The 20,945-nt window shown below is 52.1% G+C and overlaps 1 protein-coding gene across 38 annotated transcripts in view; it reads right to left on the bottom strand.

Moving 5' to 3' along the window:
- Positions 1-20,945, bottom strand: part of NRXN2 (neurexin 2) — a 107,102-nt gene that overhangs the window by 52,798 nt on the left and 33,359 nt on the right. For 16 of the 38 annotated variants that reach the window (XM_072758329.1, XM_072758332.1, XM_072758322.1 and 13 more), the window contains 5 exons: positions 14,779-14,823; positions 6,101-6,262; positions 4,922-5,360; positions 851-1,237; positions 465-668 (listed from right to left, as the gene is read on the bottom strand). In XM_072758329.1, coding sequence (XP_072614430.1) covers positions 465-668; positions 851-1,237; positions 4,922-5,360; positions 6,101-6,262; positions 14,779-14,823 — 1,237 coding nt within the window. The remainder of the gene's footprint in view (positions 1-464; positions 669-850; positions 1,238-4,921; positions 5,361-6,100; positions 6,263-14,778; positions 14,824-20,945) is intronic. The other 22 variants (XM_072758337.1, XM_072758355.1, XM_072758331.1 and 19 more) reach the window with 2 other exon arrangements.

A 20,945-nucleotide genomic window follows, 5' to 3' on the forward strand; every position in this document is an offset into this window, starting at 1 on the left:
AGAGCAGATGAGAGTGGCTACGTACAGGGCCAGGTCCTCTTCATCTCCAGACAAGCTGACCTGTGCTCAGGCTTAACACCACTAGGCATCTGCAGGTCCTTCCCAAATGAATGAACCCGCAAAAGAGTAAGTGGATGAGCCGACAACCAAGAATAAGCTATATTGTTACACGTGTATGCAGGACAGACACCACCAAACCCAAATGAGTGCCCCGGGGAGCGGTTGTCATACCAAGCGCACTTGGGTAGATGGTATGGCCATACTCAGGGTATCCCCATACATAGTGTTGCCAAATCCCCTACACTGTACATCCTTGCTGGGGATGAAGCTCTCAGGGGCTCTGACCCAAATTGGCACCTCCCTTACCCACTCTCAATGGTGCTACCACCAGCTTCTCCAGACAGAGGGGGTGTGGTAAGAGGCAGGGACAGAGAAAGGACCAGAACACAAGGTGGGGTGGTTACCGAGGTTGACAGTGAGCTTCATCTGGCCCCCGTCCAGCTCGAGGCGCAGGGTGTCGGCTGACTCCCTGGAGGTGGTGGCCATCATTAGCCCATAGGCCCGCTGGGACATGAAGCGCAGAGACACATCCTCCGCCTCCGTGTGCATGGCATTGGGCAGCATGATCTTCATATACATGGAGCCATCATAGCTCAGGACCGTGGCCTCTGCCCCAGAAGTGGGGGAAGAGGGAATCGGGGTACAGGTGAAGGCCAGTGGAGGGAAAGAGAAGACCGAGAGGATCGTTACAAGGATGGCAGACCCAGGGCTGGCCCGTGAGGGAGGGGCACCCTGAGGAAGAGGCACAGGGACGGGCAGTGGGGACATGTGGAGTGAAAACCAGCCTCACCTCTCTCGCAGACCCGCCCCAGAAAGCCGGTCCCGATGCAGTCACAGACGAAGCGGTTCCAGCCCTCTCGACAGATGCCCCCATTGCGACAGGGGGCAGAGGCACACTGCTTCAGTGTCTCCCGGGAGCAGAAGGGGGTGATGCCCACTGCCCCCTGAGCCTCGGCCAGGCCCCGAAGGTCTCGGCTGCGCCCATCTATGAAGAGGTCTCGCACACAGCCCACGTAGCCAGCCCGGAGCGCCGCTGTCCACACCTCTGGGGGCAGAGGCAGGTCCACCCGCCCCCCCTCAGGGAGACCGCCTAGGTACAGCTCACTCTCCAGGTCCAGAATCTCACTTTCCCCCGTGGCCAAGAACGGTGTGCTGCGGCTGTTCACCGAGATGGAGCCTAGGGATCAACGGAGAGTGTGCCTCAGTGACGAAGGCAGGATAGAGAGTCAACATGCACCAGAAAGAGATCCCTCGCCTCCCACCCAACACCCGTAGCCCTGGGCAAGAGGGTCAGCCTTATTTGCTGCCGTGGATATGACCTGACAAATATTCCAAGTTCAGAAACTCAGGTGAGCCATCTCCAGCCAGCTGCCGTGGGCAGTGGGCCTCTGTCCAGACTCCTCTCCCTGCACCTACATGAGTCTTCAGAGGATGCCAACCACAGGTGGACATGCCCCAAAAGGGCTGGATCACTCATAGGTCATTCCCCCAGCTAGTCCCTTAGGCCAGAAACCAGAGGCATGGAACCCTAAGGAAGCTAAAAGGTTTGAATCCAAAGTGTTTTCCTCCTACTAACATTTATTGAACTTTTATGACTGTATGTCAGGCACTTAGCACTTCACTCACATCCGAGTCTCAAGGTAACCCTATGAAAGTGGTCCATTATGATCCCTTTCGAAGGGGCAGGTGACGCTTAGGGAGATTGGGGAACCTGCCCAAAGAAGCACCAAAGGGTAAGAAGCAGAGCCAAAGTGCCATGCAGAGCCTGCATTATCCAACCCTCTGCCTGGCAGGCAGATCCACTCCTGAAGCCTGATACAGGATGACAGCCAGGAGAGGGGAGGCTAGGAACACAGCTTCTGTGTTGTCAGAATTCTCTGGAAGGAAAGGCTGGTTATCTTGAAGAAAAAGATTTGGGATCAAGTGGGAGCTTCAAAATCTTTACTGAGGGGTGCCTGAGTGACTCAGCAGTTGGGCATCTGCCTTCGGCTCAGGTCATGACCCCAGGGCCTTGGGATGGAACACTGCTTGGGGCTCCCTGCTCAGTAGTGGAATCTGCTTTTCCCTCTTTTCCCTCTCCTCTTTCTGCCCTTGATCATATGCTCTCTTTCACTCACTCTTTCTCTCAAATAAATAAATAAAATCTTAAAAAAAAAAAAACCAAACCCTTTACTGAGATCTTTAAAAAGCAGAAGCTTATATAATGAAACTATTCTGTTTATATTTTTTAAAGATTTATTTATTTATTTATTCATGAGAAACACAGAGAGAGAGAGAGAGAGAGAGGCAGAGACACAGGCAGAGGGAGAAGCAGGCTCCATGCAAGGAGCCTGATGTGGGACTTGATCCCGGGTCTCCAGGATCACACCCTGGGCTGCAGGCAGCGCTAAACCGCTGTGCCACCGGGGCTGCCCTGTTTATATTTTTTTACTTTTCCTTCCCCTCTCCTTTCTCAAGAAGATTTCTAAAAAAAAAAAAAAAAAAAAAAAAAAGTCTGCCCATCTCCATGGGGTTAAAGAGAGGTAATAAGGGTTTGGTCTCCATTAGGCCTCACTGGCCAGAGATCGTGGACAGTGTAGGGGGTGCAATGGGAGACTAAAGCATGAGTATGTGGTGTCAAACTAAAGAAGCAGAATTGGGGCCTCCTCCCTGGATGGGGATCCTCATCTGGAGCATATTCTCCTCTGCTCAAAATCTCTCCTGAACTGGAGAAGTCACTCCCCTGTCTCCTATTTTAATAACATGGCCCTAGCTTGTTCTCCCCCAACAAGGTGTCAGATGCTCCAGGGTCTTGCTGCTAAAACCCATTCCCCCACCAGGCTGCCAGATATGGCCCTCGGATCTCACCCACATTTCTATTTGTAGCAGATTCCTCAGATTGTCTACTCTACCCACCTGCTGGGGGGCCTCCAGGACATGGACTCTGCCCAACTGGACTCTCAATAAATGAACCAAATGTGGGAGAAGGAAGATGAGGGAAAGAAAGAGATAGCAAAAGAATGTATAACGGAGAGTCAACAAGAGGAAAATAAAGCAAATACAGGTCTTGGTTCAAGATCCTTGCTCTAAAACATGGAAATGGAACAACCCAAGTATCCATTGACAGATAAATGGACAAACAGTGTGGTGGTATATACATAGGATGGAATATTATTCAGCCACAAAAAGGAAGGAAATGCTGACCCATGTTACAACATAGATGAAACTGAAAACACACTGAGTGAAATGAGCCAGACACAAAAGGAAAATTATTATATGATTCCATTTACAGGAGGTCCCTAGAGTAGTCAAGTCAATTCATAGAAACAGGAAGTAGGATTGTGGAGGCCAAGGGATGGGGGAGGGAGAACAGGGAGTTAGTGTTTCATAGGGACAGAGTTTCAGTTTGGGAAGATGAAAATATTCTGGAGGTGAATGGTGGTAATGGTTATATCAGTGGGAAGGTCCTTACGGCCACCAAACTGTGCACTTTAAAAAGTAGTTAAAAAGGTAATGTTAAGTGTCATTTAACACAATTAAAAAACAAACACATGGAAAAAGTCAAGGAGAGCTTTGTTGAGATGCCTGCCCCAAGGCTGGGCTTAGATGTATATGTGAACGTGGGATATCAGAAATGGCCAGAGCTGGTCAAACAGTGACCCAAGGACCAGCCAGACCTGGTGCGGGGGCTCTAGAGATCTGTGGGAGGCTAAGAAGACCACTTAATGAAGGGAGAGAGGAACAGAAGGCCCTGGGGTTTTCTGCAAGGCCTAGGCAAACTTCCAATCTAGAAAGTCACTGGTCACCTATGGGGAAACCCTGAGAGGCAGCAATTGCTCTGTGAAGACCCCCAGGTGCCATCATGAGACAAAACCAGGGGATGAACCCATGTACTATAAAGTCTGGGGAAGGCGACATTTCCCTGGGGAAGAGAAAGGAAGAAACAGCCTGCCCTGAGAGGCTGATGTTTCCGGTAGCCAGAGCATGCCCCTCCTCCCCGTGTGTGAGGGGGGAAACGGCCCCTCCGCCCAGTCTCAAGAGTCTGGTGCAGTGACACCTGGGGGAACATAACAATTTAGTTGTTGTTGATAAATGCTCACATTGGATAATATGTCAGTTCTCCTTTACATCAATTCATTCTCTCATGGTCAACATGGTGGAGTAGAGTGAAGAGAGAATTGGGCAGGAAACAAGAGGATGGGAGAAAAGACCAAAAAGGAAGAGTAGAGGAAAGGGAGGCTGGAAGCAACAGAAGTTTTAAGAAATAGCACCTGCTTGGCCTGAGCACTCTCTTCCCTGCTGCTTTATTGTGCTAGAAACATCACCAGGTGGGAGTGTCAGGTCGTTTGGCATCTGTGTCCTCCCCCACCTGAGCATGAGCTCCGAGACAGCCAAGACTGTTTCAGCCGCCCTCATCCCGTCGCAGCACCTTGAACAGCACCTGGCACACAGTAGGTACTCCACAAGCATTTGTTGAGTGAATTCATAAATGAAAGCTGCATGGACCTAGCTAGAAGGGAGGCATGGTTGGAAAGGTTTTTTTGTATTTTTGTGTAAAGGAGAATGGGCTATCTATTCTGTGGTAGGCACTATGCTAATGCTTTTACGGGTATTCAGTCATTTTCTCTTCTTAAGGACTTTTTTAGATAATGAAACTGGGGCTTCAAGGGGCTGAGTAAGGGCCTAAAGTCACACACACAGTAGGTGTGAACCCCACTCTGCTGACTCCAAGCCCTACCCCCTACCAGTCAATGTACTATGGCAGGAGGAACAAGGAAGAGACTGACAGGGCAAGGAGGGGAAGAACAGTGTGGGAGGGGCCTGGAAAGGAAGTCCCGCAGGGGGAGGGTGAAAGGGTCCCCCACCCTCCAGGCCTCCTGACCTTTGCGCCCGTCCCTTTGGAAGTCCACGTGGCACCACTCGCCGTCATTGACCTTGCGGCTAGATGCCCGCAGCTTGATGCCCCCAGAGCCCATGTCCAGCAAGAGGTAGAGGTAGCCGTCCAACAGCTCCATGGCAAAGTAGTCGGCCCGCTGGGCAGAGCTGTGGCTGCCGGCCCCAGCCCCAGCCCGCCGGCCCTGGCTGAAGAGTAGCAGTCCGTTGGGCTCAGTGGTACGGAAGTCTAGGGAGATGGAGCCAGTGCGTTTGGCACTCCATCGGGGCAGTGCCACGAAAGCCTCAGGACTCTCAAAGGTCACAGGGTCCAGGGCAGCCACATCCTCACAGCGGAATGACAAGTCCCCCTGCAGCTTCATCTTGGGGTCCCCTTCCTTTGCCAGGCGGGATAGCTCCAGCTTGAAGTCATTATTCTTATAGACCACCTGCAGCGAGGGGGGGGGGGTGCGGGTAGGGTCAGGGATGAAGAAGCAAAAGCTGCTCAGGGTCCAGCCACTCCTGCCCAGCAGCAGCAACCACCATGGGACCCTACCATGGGAGTGGAGGGAGTCCCCTCCTCAATGCCATGGGATCACTGCCTTGGACTTCTGTCCTAGAACTCCCTTGTCCCACTATGGTCTGTGCTCTGTCCTCTGGCCCAGCCTAGCAGGGCAGCCTCAGTGCCTGCTGAATTGCAGTTGCATAATAATGGCAAGACAGTCACTGCTAACATCTCCTTGACATCTTCCAACTGACAGTATTTTTATTTACACTCTCATCTGCTTCTCACACCCACCTTGAAAAGTAGGTACTGACTACTCATTTTTCAGATACAAACACTAAGAATTATACAAGTCAACGGACTTGGCCAAGGTCACAGAGCTAGTGAGTGGAAGAGCCAGGACAAACACAGGTCTTTGGTCTTCACATTCAATATTCTTTCCTCTGTGCTACTGCTGCCCTCAAGGGTCCTCTGAGAGGAGGGGGCCTTCAGTGGTTCAAGGGAATGAGAGAGAAGAAGCCTCTTGATGGAGTCAGGGGCATTAGGTTTTGAAGAGGAAAGGTCACCCACCACCTTGGAAGGAACAGAGGAGCCAGGCAGCTAGCCACGTCAGACTAAATCCCACTGAAGATAGGGACCAAAGGGTTTCCTGGCTGACCCCAGACCCTTCCTAGCCCTACTCACGTCCTTGAGGCAGCCCATAAAGTTGTTGCTGACAGGCGAGCCAGGCAGGTCAGCCGTGTTGGGACTGCCCCCAATGTAGAAGAAGTCATCAGAGCCCAGCATGGTATAATCCTCCTGCGTGTAGCCTGTGGTGGTCAGGATCCCGTCCACCGAGATGGTCACCTGCCCAGCCCAGGGAGGGAGGGGGAGAAACAAGGAGACAACTGGCATCAACTCCCTGGGAAAAGCCACTGGCTGGGCAAGGGAGGGGCCAGGGGGCTGCAGGGGAGGGGGACCCTCCATTTTTATGTCTGCTTGTCTTGGAAGAGGAACAGTGGGGGGAAAGAAGGAAGGCAGGAAAGGAGGTAGCACAAGATTTGATGGTTTCAGGGTGGGCTAAGGCCTGCCCCACAGCCCCCATCTCAGCAAGCAGAGGCCTGAAGGGTACTTGGAATGCTCACCATGAAGATCACCAAGAAGTAGTTTCTGGAAATGGCTCCACAGAGGAGTGGGGAACTCAGGACAAGGCCCCATTATGGGGAGATGCAAATGGCATCTTCACTTGCCTCCTCTTGAGGTGCTCTCTGGACCTTCATGTGATTTCAGAGCATCTCACATAAAGGAGGTAGAGAACACCAATTCTCCTTGGATCTTAGTGGCTTTGCCTCACCTACAGCTGTCTCTTTGGGGCACTGAGGAGTCCCTCCAGTTTTAGCCCAGCAGGGAAGTGGGAGATAGCAAGGGCATGCAGAATAGGAGCTCAGATACTACGGGCAGCATTTGGAACTACCTCAATGACACATAATGCCCTTGGGGTTGATTCCCACCACCACCACCCTAACATCTAGGGCTCCCACTGGTCTCTGCCTACTTCCAGGGTCTGTTTATTTCCCAAGTCCCTCTATATGCCGGTGGCTCTCTTGCCTCCCAAGGAGAGGGCAGCCCTCTACCTATTGACCAGCCTGCCCTCTTTTCATCATTGTCTTCCCTACTAACACCACCTTCATTACTCAGGTCCAGGTTAGGGAACAGGGGGACAAGGCTAACCCTAGGATACCTTAACCCTGGGCTGAAAAGTCAGGTAAGAAAGCAACGTGGGTAAGGATAGAAGAGCACCCAGTGTTCCAAGGAGATGACAAGGGCTCAACAGTGGCCTGGGGAAGGCAGAAGTGACCCTGGAGAGGAGTGACAAATGCAGGGAAATTTTATCTACCCCCTCCCCAGACAAATGCCCACTTGACCCCAGAAAAGTTTAGCCATAGGAGCAGCCCGCAAGGGCTCCAGACCCAGCAAGGTTGTGGAGGAAGAACCAAGGGCTTCAGGATTGTGAGCGCCCCACTCTAAGAAAGCTGTGGCTTAAGATGGTCACCCAGGAAAAGTGGGCAGCCTCCTACAGGGGCCATCAGGAAGTTGGCTCACAGTGAACTCAACACTGTGCACCCACAGACCACAGCTCACCCCCCACTTCCAATCCCCAAACATGCTTTAGGACCCTCTTTTCAGGCAACGTGTGGAGATTTGGGCCTTCCAGTCACATCCTGTGATGACCCACCCATACCAGTCCATATGCACAAGCCACAAGCCAGGACCTGAGACTGGTCTCCAGGGTTCCATTGTTATGGGGGTAGGGAGGAGGATGTTAGGAACTCCTAAAGAACATGGGCAAAATGAGGCAAGCAGAACTTCCCCCACAGGGCCCTCGAATCTCCCTCACTGAGATTGGGGGTAGAGCTGAGCAGAGTGAGGGCTGAAGGGGTCCCCCTCCTGGGAACCATCAAACCTTGTGCTGGGGGGACCAGGTTCAAAGACAAAGTCTTTGTGGGAGGGGTCAGTTTGAAAGCTTTTGAGTCTTATTTGAAGGGGAGGGCTGTTGTCATTATTGTTTATTTCTTCTTCCCTCCACCCACCTGAGTCTGGGAAGTAGGGATCTGGGTGGAAAAGGGAAGGATCAAAGTATTAGTCACAAAAACATGCAAACAAGATTAGAATGGGCAGAAGGGGGCCAGGGAAAGGGAAGTAGAGGACTGGGAGGAAGGGGTGGGATAAGGCAGGGGGAGGGGTGGTAGGTGAAGGGGGCTCCCTGGGGCAAATTCAGCTCTATCCCACCTTGCACCTCCACTCTTGATGCCACCTGAAGACCAGGAAGTGGGCCACTAATTAGTTCCTGAGCCTGTGTCTGGTCACCTCAGCTAGATGGTCAGCCTCTAAAGGGTCAGCTCCCAGCCTGACATGTCCCCATAACCACATTAATCCCAACACAATCCAGGGGCACATCATGGTCATCAAAGGTGAACATCAAGTCACCTCATGACACAGAGAAACACTGGCCCCAAACATCCCCAGGAAGAAGCTTTCCTGTCCTCCCTCAGTGAGCTTGGCCTTCCAGCCTCCCCTGAGCCACCCAGCTGCATCCTCCCTCCTCAGCCCCAGCTGGGGCACAAGGTACTGGCATCTCCCTCACCCTGTGGGTTCTCCTTGGCCCAGTCCATGCAGCGAGCCCATCTGCCTTGGCCATTCTACAGCTAGAAGGACCTAACCTGCCGGGAGTGCCCTCCTCAATTCCCCTTCAGGCTGGCACGAATCTGACCTCGCCCACTACAGCTTTATGCAAGTCACTGCCATGTGGTGCCCCTTTTGGGAAAGGGCTGCCTTACTCACTCTCCTATCTGCCTCCCAAATTTGCAACTGTGTTTTAGAGCAGCCCTGGCCGGGGGGCTGGGGGAGAGGGTAGCAAGGAGACAGGGTAACATAGGAGGAAGTCGGGGCTCAGCCTGGGGCTGGAGGAAGTAGAGAGAGAAACAGGGAGATGGGCACTGGGTAGAAAGGAAGCTGAGAGTAGGGGAAATGGAGGACAGTCTCTGGGGAAGGCAAGGAGGGAGATGACAGAGATTAGTAAAACCCAACTGTTCCCTCCGACAAATCAAAGTCCAGACACAAAAATGGCGGGTTCGTTAGTAAAAGCAGGAAACAGGGGAGTATTTCCCCCGTCCCCCTCCACCCCAGGGGTTCGTGATGCCCCTGCCCCCCAACCCCCCTCCCTGTGCAGCTTCTGGAAGGGGTGGGGCCAGCGGGGGAGGAGGGCAGGGGGGGGCCGTGCGACAGAACAGCCTCTGCAGGTGGGACACATGCAGGTTAGAGGGCCAAGGTTGGGAGCCAGGCCCAGCAGGGGAGGAGAGAAAGAGGCAGCCACAGGTAAGGAGGCATGCGGGGCCAGGGAAGATGGGGAAGAGCAGAGATGGAGGCGAGGGAGCTGTAGGTGCAGGAAGGAGAAGCTTCCTTCCAACGGAGGAGGAGAGAGGAGCCACCACTAGGACAGAGACATGTATGGGTTGAGAAAGAAAGGGAAGGGACATGAGGCTCTCATCTTCCTCAGCAGAGGGTGACTCAGACACTCATTCCCACTACCCATTCACTACTGATCACTGACCCAGACACACCTGCTCGCACACCACATCCTGCTCAAGGCAGTGGGAGGAAGTCCCCACCCGCTCATTTCCAAGCATCCTCCTTTCGGTCATAAGCACCACAGCTAGGACTCGAGACACAGAAGACATTTGCCACCCAACCCACATCAATCCATCAACCCAGACAGGCAGGGCCCTGCGTAAGGACTGAGTAGCCAACGGGAATGAGGCACAGCTCTGCCCTGGAACAGCCATTCGCAGTCAGAGAAGGAGTAAGGCACGGAAGACACAGGAATCCAGCCGCCCTCTATGCCCCAGGAGCATAGAGGGTGGCTGGAGGTGGCTACAAGGGGCAGTCTCCGATCTGGGCGGGATCTCAACCCTCCCTGATGGGCCCACCTCTCTCCTGCTCTGCTCTGCCTGTCTCCTCTAAGGCAGGCCGGTGGGATGTGAAACGGGTCCTGGTCACAACTATGCCCACAGGCATACTCCATGCCTGGCCTGACCCAGGAAGAAAGGCTGAGGAAGGAGAGCCCCTCTGGCATCATCCGGAGCCTTTCCCAGTTGTCTGCTAGGATCATAGGGTCACTGACCTCCCTAAGAGGGGAACTTATTCAGAGGAGAATAAGATCGAGGGCAGATGCTTTTGACTTGTGGATGGGCTAGATGGGTTTCTGGGATTTTGAAGGCTGTCCTAGGTATGCGAAATTCTCTCGTTAGTCCATTGCTGTCATCGAATTCTCAGAGGGATCCAGGAGCCAAAGGTGACTAAGAACAACTAGTTTAGGGGCACCTGGGTGGCTCAGTGGTTGAGCATCTGCTTTCGGCTCAGGTCATGACCCCAGGATCCTGGGATCAAGTCCCACATCAGGTTCCCCGAGGGGAGCCTGCTTCTCCCTCTGCCTGTGCCTCTGCCTCTCTCTGTGTATCTCTCATGAATAAATAAATAAAATCTTTAAAAAAAAAAAAAAGAGAAAAAAGAATTAATTTAGGAAGAAGGCCCAGGCCTCCCTTTGGGATTAAGTGGGTGGGAGTAGGGCATGAAGACAGGGGAATGACGGCTGAGGGTCAGTCCTCCTATGTGCTCAAGTTTGGCCATCTGTTTGGGGTAGGGAGAAGCTAGAGAAAGAATTAGATTGAAAAGACTCACAGGAAAATGACCTGGCCAGCAGTTTTAGTCCTACAGCAACTCCTGATGTCTGGATTTGATAAAGTTTAGGGCTAGAGGGGAAAGAATTCAGGTCAGAAACCTTCAGGTCCAGGGTCACCTGGGTGGCTCAGTCAGCTAAGCATCTGCCTTCGGCTCAGGTCATGATCTTAGGGTCCTAGGTTGGAGCCCCACATCTGGCTCTCTGCCCACCAGCCACCTGCTTTGCCTCTCCCTCTATGTGCTCTCTCTCAAATAAATAAGTAAATAAATCTTAAAAAAAAAAAAAAAGAAAGAAAGAAACCACTTTCGCCTATCCCATTTTTCAGAACAATCTTTGCTGTTCATCTATAAAAGGGGTGTGACATCTCTATCCCTCGTGCTTCTCCCAGGCTGATGATGTGGATCAAATGAGATAGCAGAAGTAAAGGCATTGGGCCCTCCATAATTGCGATGTGGCCCCTGGTTGTCTCTAGGCCTCAGTCTCCCCATAAACTAACTGACAACAGTCTCTGCCTGATACCTCAATCTAGGCATTTGTCAAGTTTATATTATATTCAGGGCACCTAGGGGATCCCCGGGTGGCTCAGCGGTTTAGCGCCTGCCTTTGGCCCAGGGCACGATCCTGGAGTCCCGGGATTGAGTCCCACATCGGGCTCCCGGCATGGAGCCTGCTTCTCCCTCTGCCTGTGTCTCTGCCTCTCTCTCTCTCTATGTCTATCATAAATAAATAAATAAATCTTTAAAAAAAAATATTCAGGGCACCTGGGTGACTCAGTCGGTTAAGCATCTACCTGCAGCTCAAGTCATGATCTCAGGGTCCTGGGATCCAGTCCTACATCGGGACTCACATCACAGGGAGCCTGCTTCTCCCTCTCCCTCTGCCTGCCTCTCCTCTCTGTGCTCTCTCTGTCTGTGTCAAATAAATAAATAAAATCTTTTTTAAAATAAAAAAATAAATTATATTCAGGATGTGAGAGCTATTTAGGAGAATCAAAGACCCCAGTGTGTGAACAAAAAAATTATTATTTTTATAAGAAAACTTCCATCGTCCTGACACAACTTGACCCAAACCTCTCAAAGGATTGGCCTCTTTGGTCTGTATCCACCCTCTCCACCAAGGAGAAGCACTCAAATAACAAGAAAAGAGACCATATAAAAATGAGTTAGTAAAAATAAATTTAAAATCACCTGAAACTGGGGCTGAGGAATGCGTGGGAGTAAGAACAGGGTGAACCCCATCTCTTTTGGGGCCCCATGCTCTGACTCCAATCCTCACCCGAAAGTGCTGATTCCCGGGGACAAATTTTCAAGAGTTTATGAGGTGACTCAGGCCATTGGGAGGCAATCAACCCTGGTCATCAAGCCGTGATGTTCACACTGTGGACTTTAAAAACTTAGAATTTAGTAGGAACTTTCCTTGCCAGGGCTGAAACCAGACATCGCTGTTTGCCTCTTAACCAATGTAACTGCATTCCTCCATCTTTTGCCCTCCTCCCCAGGCCAATTCTTGAGACATTCTGGGGTTTTGTGCTATTATTTTTGAGACTGATTCTCTCTTTTTTTTTTTAAGATTTTATTTATTTATTCATGAGAGACACAGAGAGAGAGGCAAAGACTTAGAGAGAAAAGCAGGCTCCATGCAGGGAGCCCGATGTGGAACCCTATCCCAGGACTCCGGGATCATGCCCTGGGCCCAAGGCAGACGCTCAACCGCTGAGCTACCCAGGCATCCTGAGACTGATTCCTAAGAAGGGATGGCAACAGGATCTCCAGTGGGTCCAGAGACACTGTATTCTCTAGGGCTTGCTATGGGAAGGAATCACTTCTTTACAAAAACATCCTCACCCTGGAAACACTGAGACAGATAATCAGTTAACATGTTATAAAGATTAATAAAATTATAATTTCCTTTACAGAGCACAGATGCTTTCACTTCCATTGCCCTACTTGATCTTCACATTGACCCCATGAAATAGGCAATGCAGGTATATTATCAGCTATTCAGAAAATGAGGAAACAGACCTTTGGCCCAAGTCCATGTGGTCAATTTTTAACTGAATCAAGACCAGAAGGAAAGTCTACAGAGTCCTAATTCTCGGAGGGAATTCCTCAGGTGTTTGGGGTGTGCCACAGGAGTTTATTTTGCCTCCTTTTTGTCCCCAAAGCCACAGGTTGGCTGTCCAGTGAAACTCTGTATAGAAACGCTGTCCAAATGCTCAGCCTCTGGCCTGGCCTAAGGGGGTGGACAGCAGCTAACTTCTAGAAGCAGCAGCCGGAGAGCAGAGCCCGTGGAAGGGATGGCGCTGGGACACTGCACAGTTGTACAGGAACACCAGGATGACTGGGAATGAGCAGATGAGGTTTTGGATTGGGGAGCACTGAGATGGCTATGGCTGTGGGCACTGCCTTAGGGACAGGGCAGAGCACAGGGTCACCACGTGTCTGTGGGTACAGGGAAACACAGCCTGCGGAAGCATCAGGACAGGTCAGACATAGCCTCAGAGGTCGAGCCTCCTAGGGAGGTGGGGGAGCCACTCAGACTGGGAGCCCCAGCTAGCAAGCTTCCCTTGTCGCCAGCCAGCCAGGCAGCCTCACAGATCGGGGAGGCTGGGCAGGCCAGGCAGCTGCCCCAAGTAGCGTGGGCCCCATGGGAACAGACACGTCCATCTGCAGGGTCCCCAGCCTGGTGCTCAATCACTCTGCATTATTAATAGGCGATGACTAACTGCCTGCTGCTGCAGAGCCGGGATGGGCAGGCCCGAGGGAATCCCAGGGGATGTCACATAGCACAGCCTGCAGGCACACCCCACCCCCACCCCCCACCCCCAGGCGAGGCGAGGAGCAAAGGGCCAGCCCCAGCTCCTACTCTGCTCCTGGCTCTGCTCCTGCCCGTCGTGTCCCCAGACATAAGGGCCAGCCCCCACTGCCTGCCTCCATTCTAGCCCATAGCCCGCCGTTCACACCAGCATTTACACGTGTGTGGAGTCACCAGTGGAAGCCCACAGACACACAGCACAGTCTCCCACTAACACCCCCTAAATGTCACACCAACATTTACACACAGTCGCACCCACACACCAACACACACCAGCTGCGTTTACACAGACACCCACACTGACACTCACCGGAACTGAGCCCAACCCAAGCAGAGGAGTTTGGCAACAACTAGCCCAACTTCAGCCCTGCGGCACTCCTCCTCTCATCCCCTCACCTGGGAAGGTAACCACCCCATCAGAGGCCATGCAGGACAAGCAGGGGACGGAGGTCAGGGGAGATGGAAGGGGAGGAAGACAGTGTGAAACACAGTGTTAGTCAGAACAGCAGAGCGGTGGGGGAAACTGGCCACTATCCCTCCTGGGGGGAGAAGACCATTCATGCCATGCAAATGTAGGGGGGGGAGATAGAACCACAAACCCTCAAGGCTGAGGAGTGAGGGAGGGGATGTCACCTCTTCCGTGGTAGCCAGCCTGGGACAGGCCCCCCAAACTCATATGAACTGCTGCTCTGCAGGAGCTCTGGACTGGTCCCAGGCCACTCGGGCATCTCCCAGGGCCATCCCCCACCCCGGGGAACCTGCCCAGCTGGCTGCCACTGGAGGCCCGCCCCCAGCCCCCCCCCCCCCCAACTCGAGGGCCCTGTCCGGGAGCTGACAGTGAGCAGAGCAGAGCATGTCATGGGATGGTGTTTTCCATGGATTTTCAGGAGACCAAGAAAGAAACTAAATCAAAGAGAAAAAAACAAGGGAGCAGGGGGGAGGGGGCGGGAGAAACAAAATAAAGCAATAGAAATAAGCAGCCTGGCATCGGGGCTGGTCTAACCAGAGCCGATGAACATGGGGCCTGCCCCCAGGTCTCTCTGGCCAAGAATCTGAATTCAGGAGTCAGGGTTAGGGCAGGGACAGGCCAAATTCCTTGATTTCCATTTGTCTTTTGGATTTGAGTTTGGACCAAAAAAAGAAAGCAAAGGGAAAGAGGAAAACTAAAAGAGAGAGAAGCAAAAATCTAAAGATTGTCCAGGACGCCAAAAACAATCAGAAGAGCAAAACAACCAAAACCAAACGGGGAAAGGAAACAAAAGAGGGAGAATCGAACAGTTAAAAAAACCCACGGCAAACCAAACGGTAAGACAATTAGAGTGATATCTACCAGATAATGCAGTTTGTTTACCATAGCGTGTCCAATCCCTGCGTGCTTCACCGGAGATATGGGGGAGGGGTGGGGGGGTCAAAAAAAACAACAACAACAACAACAACAAAGACAACAACGAAAGAACAGAACGAAAAGAAAAGAAAAATAAAATGACCAACTGTGAAACTCAAGGAAGGAGGAGAAATATATATCCATATATATTTGGCTGGTTGTTCAGACCCTCCCACCTTAGGCTCCACTGAAGTATTTTGTTTAAAGAAAATTAAATTATAATGGGAGGGAGAAATAAAACACACAAAAAAATTAAATCCCTTCTCCCAATCCCCCCTCCAAAACCCCTCCTCTGGATTCCTCTGCTCCCCAGTCCACCCACCTCCCGGAAGAGCCGGCTGCAGAGAAGGGGAACAGTTAGAGACCTTGGTTAGTAGAGAAGAAAATAACAAAAGAACTGGACCAGGAAAGCAAAGACTTAAAGATGGCTGACATTCCGCAATGAGACAGAAAGGTTAGTTCGGTTTTTCACTCATACCTCACCCCACCTGTCCCTGCCCATCCCTTGGTCCCCGGGGGTTATAAGCGTGTTAGTAACACACACAGAGTCGGCAACGGGGTTTTCCAACAGAGGGTGAGAGAGGGAAGGCAGGGGGTTAAGAAGCAGACCCAATTATGCAGTATTAGTAAGTCCTTTCAGCTGAAATGTTAGGGAGTTGAGGGAAAGGAGGGAGGAGGGACAAGGGGTGCGAGAAAGGGATGGGCTGTTGACTTGGGTAATGGACAATGGGTTGTTGGCTAACTGGTCAACCAGATGGCTTTCTAGAGAACTGGCCAACTGGCTGATCAGTGACCATATCGAGTTAATGGGTTAACTGGTTGGTGATGGGCCAGCTGGCTGTCAGGCTGGGAGAAGAGTGGCCAATGCCCCCTAGAGAATCACAGGACTGGCTAGAATGAGAGACAATCTCATTTGGAGGCAAAGTGAAAAGGTTTCACAAGGAGTATAGGAAGGGATCTAGGGGTCTGCTTTTCCTGGGCATGGAGGATAGGCAAATTGATCCAGGGAGTCATGGAGGGGAGGGGGCAGCTCCTCCTTTACTGTTTCTCTTCCTTGAGAAAAGAAGAGAGATAGAGTTGCCACCAGAACAGGGAAAAGGAAACCTTGCCCTCCATGGGCTGGCAGAGGGCAAACTTTCACAGCATATCTAATCCCCAATCCGCCTCCCTCTCCTCCCGCTCGCTCTCCCACTCATAGCTGATCCCTCCTCCCTGCCTAATTTGACTTTCCAGGGTCCATCCCCCACCCCCACCCCCTGCAAAAGTTCCCCAGGTTCTTCAAACAGCTTCATTCTCTTATACTCCTCTGCACAACCATCCGTCCTGGAGTTAAGTGCCCCACCCCCACCACCCCACCCCTTGCAAATCCCTGGAATTGGTAAGGCTTCCCCAGCAGCCCTGCCTCCTTCCATGCACACCCACAGCCCCCCTGAGCCTCCACTCCCCACAGTCAGGACCAGAAATCCATATCCCCCACACACCACAACATAAAAAGGAACACAGAGGCCCACCCTTCTCTAAAACTCCTTACACCTCCCTAAACTATAAACCTGCCTCTTCTGTATCCCAGTCTCTAGAGTCCCCTCCCCCATGTGGCTCTGTTTATTTTCTCTTCTCAAGGCCAAAGGCAGAGGCAACAATCACTTCCCACATAACCCTTGTCTTTGTGGAAGAGAAATCAAAAGGACCGAGGTGGCTTCACTGAGCATATCAGAGATGGTGGGACACTATTGCTTGATGTCCATCAAACACTAAATTGCACATCCAAGAGTGTGATTTCAAGAAGTATTCTAGGGACAGATCCATTAATTACAGCATTATTATAACCAGTGGGCACAGGACTAATTCAGAAAGACAATTAATAAGGGCCTCGTATAATGAAAAATAACAGAATTCGATATTTAGCAGCTAGAAAAAGTGCCGAATAACCAATATCAATAATTAGTGATGCCGAGGCAGTTCACATAACAGGAAGGCAAGAAAGAGTCTAATGTCAGGTGCAGTGATTGGTGCAAGGGGCTAACCCAGGATATGCGGATTAATACTGCCAGCTGGCAGGACTGTCACCAAGTGAAGAGGCCAACCAGTCAGGACAAGGGACAATTAGTTTCAGGGCAGCTAAATCAATTGCACCCAAAAAAGTAAGAGTTGTCCAGTATCACTGACCAGTCAAGCAAGGGAGAAGAAAAAGGTGGGAGCAGGGGGCAGGGTTTGGTGGTAAAAATCCAACTACCACAACTAGAACCAGTTGTGGAGACTAAAATAAGAAAGGGAAAAAAAAAAAAAAAAGCAGTTTTCAACTTTCTTGGGACAACTTTCATTTCTAACCAGTAGAATGGCAAATTCAGAGACAGAATTGAGAGGAAAGAGATGTGATTCAAAGTCTGGACCTTCTACTAATTCAAGACATCCTGGCTTCCTCTGAGAAATAGCAAGGTTGGAGTAGGAGAGGCAGGGGAGGGTCCAGAAATCAAAAGCCACGGCGACGGTGGCCAAATCAACCAGAGAGGAGCATGTGAAAGGGGTACCCAGGAGGCCGTGCCTTCCCGATGCCAGGATAGGGAATACTGAGGAATCCCACTAGCCCACGGGGTAAAGCTTTTCCCCACCCACAGAAACAGAGGGCCCTTTACCCTTAAGAGAGCCAAAACTGGAACTCTGCACACAAATCATAAATCACAGAAATCTGGAGGCAGGCAACCTTTGTGAAGCGTGAGCAAGAGGAGCTCGGGACAAAGAGGTGCTCCCTCTATGCAGGGATGGGGGGTGCCCGTTTTTCAGAGAGATATGCCAAATGCTCAGATGTTTCAAGATTTGGGCACATCCAGGAATGGCAGATCCACCAGACAAATGACAAATTAGAGCAGTCTTTGCATTTTGCACCAGTGACAACCACCAGGCTCTCCCTGGGAGGCAGAAAAATGGGCATGGCTTTGAGGTCAAACAGAGTCCTGGTTCTACCATCTCCTAAATGGATCACTGGGGGCAAGTTCTCGAAGGTGCTGAGTCTCGATTTGCTAACTGATAAAATGGGACTATGTCTCACCTCACAGGATCGTTCATGAAAATTAGGCAAGGTTCGTAAAAGAAAAGAGATATGCCAGTGTCTTCTGAGAAACACTGTAAAAAACAAGGAGGGGGGACACAGTCCTGAACAATCCAGAGGGCTGGAGGGAGAGGCTTTCCTCCAGCTTTGTAAGGGAAGAGGAGGTACTCCCAAGGCATCAGAAGCCTTGGATGTTTGTGTGAAATAGACCTGCTGGGTCGTCGTACCCAAAATCTCGTGTCTAACCAGCTTCAAGAAAGAGACTAAACGAACTAGAAAAACCGCTCCAGAAACAACTACACATGCTCACTAGTTAGTTGGTTTTAAGCCGTCAAGGAGCATACCACCCGGTAGAGAGAACGAACACACATTGACCACGCGGAAGGAACATGATGACAAGGCTAGGACCCAGCTGTCTCATCGGCAGTGTCTCCTGAGGGGACACACTGTCCTTGGTGGAGAAGCACAGCTCGAGGGATGACAGGACCCAGTCACTTGTTCTGAGAAGCCCTGAAGAACAGGCAGGGGTTCAAAAGGTCTGCCGGGAATGGACTTGGCTACAGGCTGGGCCTCGAGGGAGGACACTGCATCCAGAGCGCAATCCCGAGGCTGACCTTCTCGGTGATTGTCAGTGACCCAGACAGGACTGTACCTCGCATGTGTGGACGCAGATCCCTCCAGAAACCCTTCCTAAAGAGCACTCTCAATCCAACTCTATGCAGACACCCTCTCTGGCCTGCAGGCCTGTGTTCGGGGTTGCCAGGACCAGGCTCTGCCCTGACTCATCCTCAAAGGCGCTGGGGGAAGTGGTTTCCAGCAGTTACCAGCCTGATCCCCGGACTCTGGGAGCCGCAAAAGAGGCCACTCCGGGTCACTGTCAACACTCAGTGTTGTTGAGGCCAGACCTTGCCCACTGTGTGTGACTTTCCTGCCTCCCCTAGCCACAGACTTCACCCTCCTCTCAGTGACTCTCAAATTCCTAGAACTTTTAAGGCCCCTGCTGCTCACTTGGCACTTGAATAGCTTTGCTCTGCTCACTTTTAACAGACTCATCCTGTCTCCTTGAGAGCTGGAGAACCAGGTGGGGAGGGACTGTCTTTTTTCCCTTCTGTAGCATCGTGAATGTACAACATGTTTGTTGACCAGCAACATGTGGGCTTGCAGCGGGGTGCCAGAGTCAGTACTGGGTGACAGCCCTGGTCCTGCAGAGGGAAAACCAGCAAGGAGCACAAAAGCAACTCCCCCTACCCCTGCCCTGTCCCCCCAGTAGGTGCCATGTGTTTTGCACCGACAAGTATAACAACTATACATGATGCACTCAGGTTTACTCAGACAATAGTGACAACTAGGACAGCCCTCTGATGGGGTCAGAGAATGATGTGACACGAAGCAAGGCACTGCACTGAGCAGCCCTCTCACCCTGAGCATGGCACTCCTCAGAGCATGAGGAGCAATGAGGACAGGCACACAGGTTGGAGCCCCACTGCAACAGGGAGCAACAGGCTTGGGAAAGAACAGCACGATTCACCACAGAGTCCTCACAGCAAGGGGAGGAGAGTCCCCCATTAGGTCATCACTCAGCAGTGGGGAAGAGTAGGGGGAAAAGAGTATGAGGTTGCCAGCATCCCTACTCCCACTGAGAAGCCTTTCTAGGAGGAAGGGGAGGAGAAGGAGCCTGGCAGGGACAGTGACAAGGAGCAGAGGCAGAGGAAGCTTAGCTGTCGCACAGCTAGATCTAGGAAGCCCAGAGAGGATGGCTAAGCAAAAGGAGGCCCTAACCCAGCAGCAGTGGTGCCTCCTGGGACAGAGATGGTCTCCATCCCTGGTGGCACTCAGCTTGCTAGAAGTGGAGCTGGACAAGCTGTCCTGCCACTGGCTGTGAGAAAAAGCAGTGCATCCTAGAGAAAAGGAGCAGAGAAAAGCCTGAGCCCCGGCCCCTGCCCAAGTGAACAAAGAAAGGAGTCAGAAGGTGGAGACAGGGGGATCCCTGGGTGGCTCAGCGGTTTGGCGCCTGCCTTCGGTCCAGGCATGATCCTGGAGTCCCGGGATCGAGTCCCACATCAGGCTCCCTGCATGGGGCCTGCTTCTCCCTCTGCCTCTCTCTGTGTGTGTCTATGATGAATAAATAAATAAAATCTTAAAAAAAGAAGAAGAAGAAGGTGGAGACAGGCACCACCTGCACGCACAGCAGCCTCGCTCTTGTTTCATAGAAGGGTCTGGCATGGACTCTGCTAGAGGCAGGAACTTGTCAGTGCCGGAAACAAGCTGGGGGCGGGGGGGTGCTAAGAGGACCAGCAGAAGCCTGGCCAGAGATGCCCTCAGCTGCCATAGCACCCCCAGGTTGTATAAGTGCTACAGAGGACCCCTCTAGGACTACAGAGCTTATGCCCTCTCCAGGGAGTCCATGTGGGAGCCAAAGCCAAGGGACCTCCGCAGAGAGGAATCTCATCCTTCAAGGGCTGACCCAAGAGTCTTCCTTGGGCTCCTGCAAGGGGCCTGGGAGCCATAGAAAGATAGTCAGGGGCTGGTGGGCCCACAGGAAAGGGAAAGAAGGAAGTGTGTTGCCCAGAGGAGAGGTGGAGCCAAATATGCTCTGCAGTACTGCTCTCCCTCACACCTCCTGCACTTCCACTTTGCCCAGACCCCATGCCTGCCTCTGCCCTGGAAAGAACCCACCTGAAGGTGGGCCACACTCTGTCCCCCTGCAGACCCCAGGCTTTCATCCGTGCCTTTCTGCCCTAGACTCAGGGTACCCACAGCTACTCTGCCAGGCCAGAGCCTTCCCACAGGCTCCCAGGACTTCACCCTCCCATGCTCTACCCATTCTTCCATCTCCCCAGTTGCCCTCCTGCTGGGTCACCTGACTTCTTAGTCCAGGGCCCTTGAAACCCTGGCCACTGCCACCAGTGTGAGCCAGACCCTGTCCCTTCCCTCAAGCCCCAGCCCTGGGCAGCTCTGCAGCCTCCTCTCAGCTCAGCTTCCTGGTGCTTGCAGCCCACCCATTGCCCTGCGCCCCTGGGCCCTCACAACGCAAGCCTCAAACTTCTCCAGAACCACACGTCGCAGC

This window comes from Vulpes vulpes, chromosome 5, assembly GCF_048418805.1.
Source record: "Vulpes vulpes isolate BD-2025 chromosome 5, VulVul3, whole genome shotgun sequence".
NCBI classification, from domain to species: domain Eukaryota; kingdom Metazoa; phylum Chordata; class Mammalia; order Carnivora; family Canidae; genus Vulpes; species Vulpes vulpes.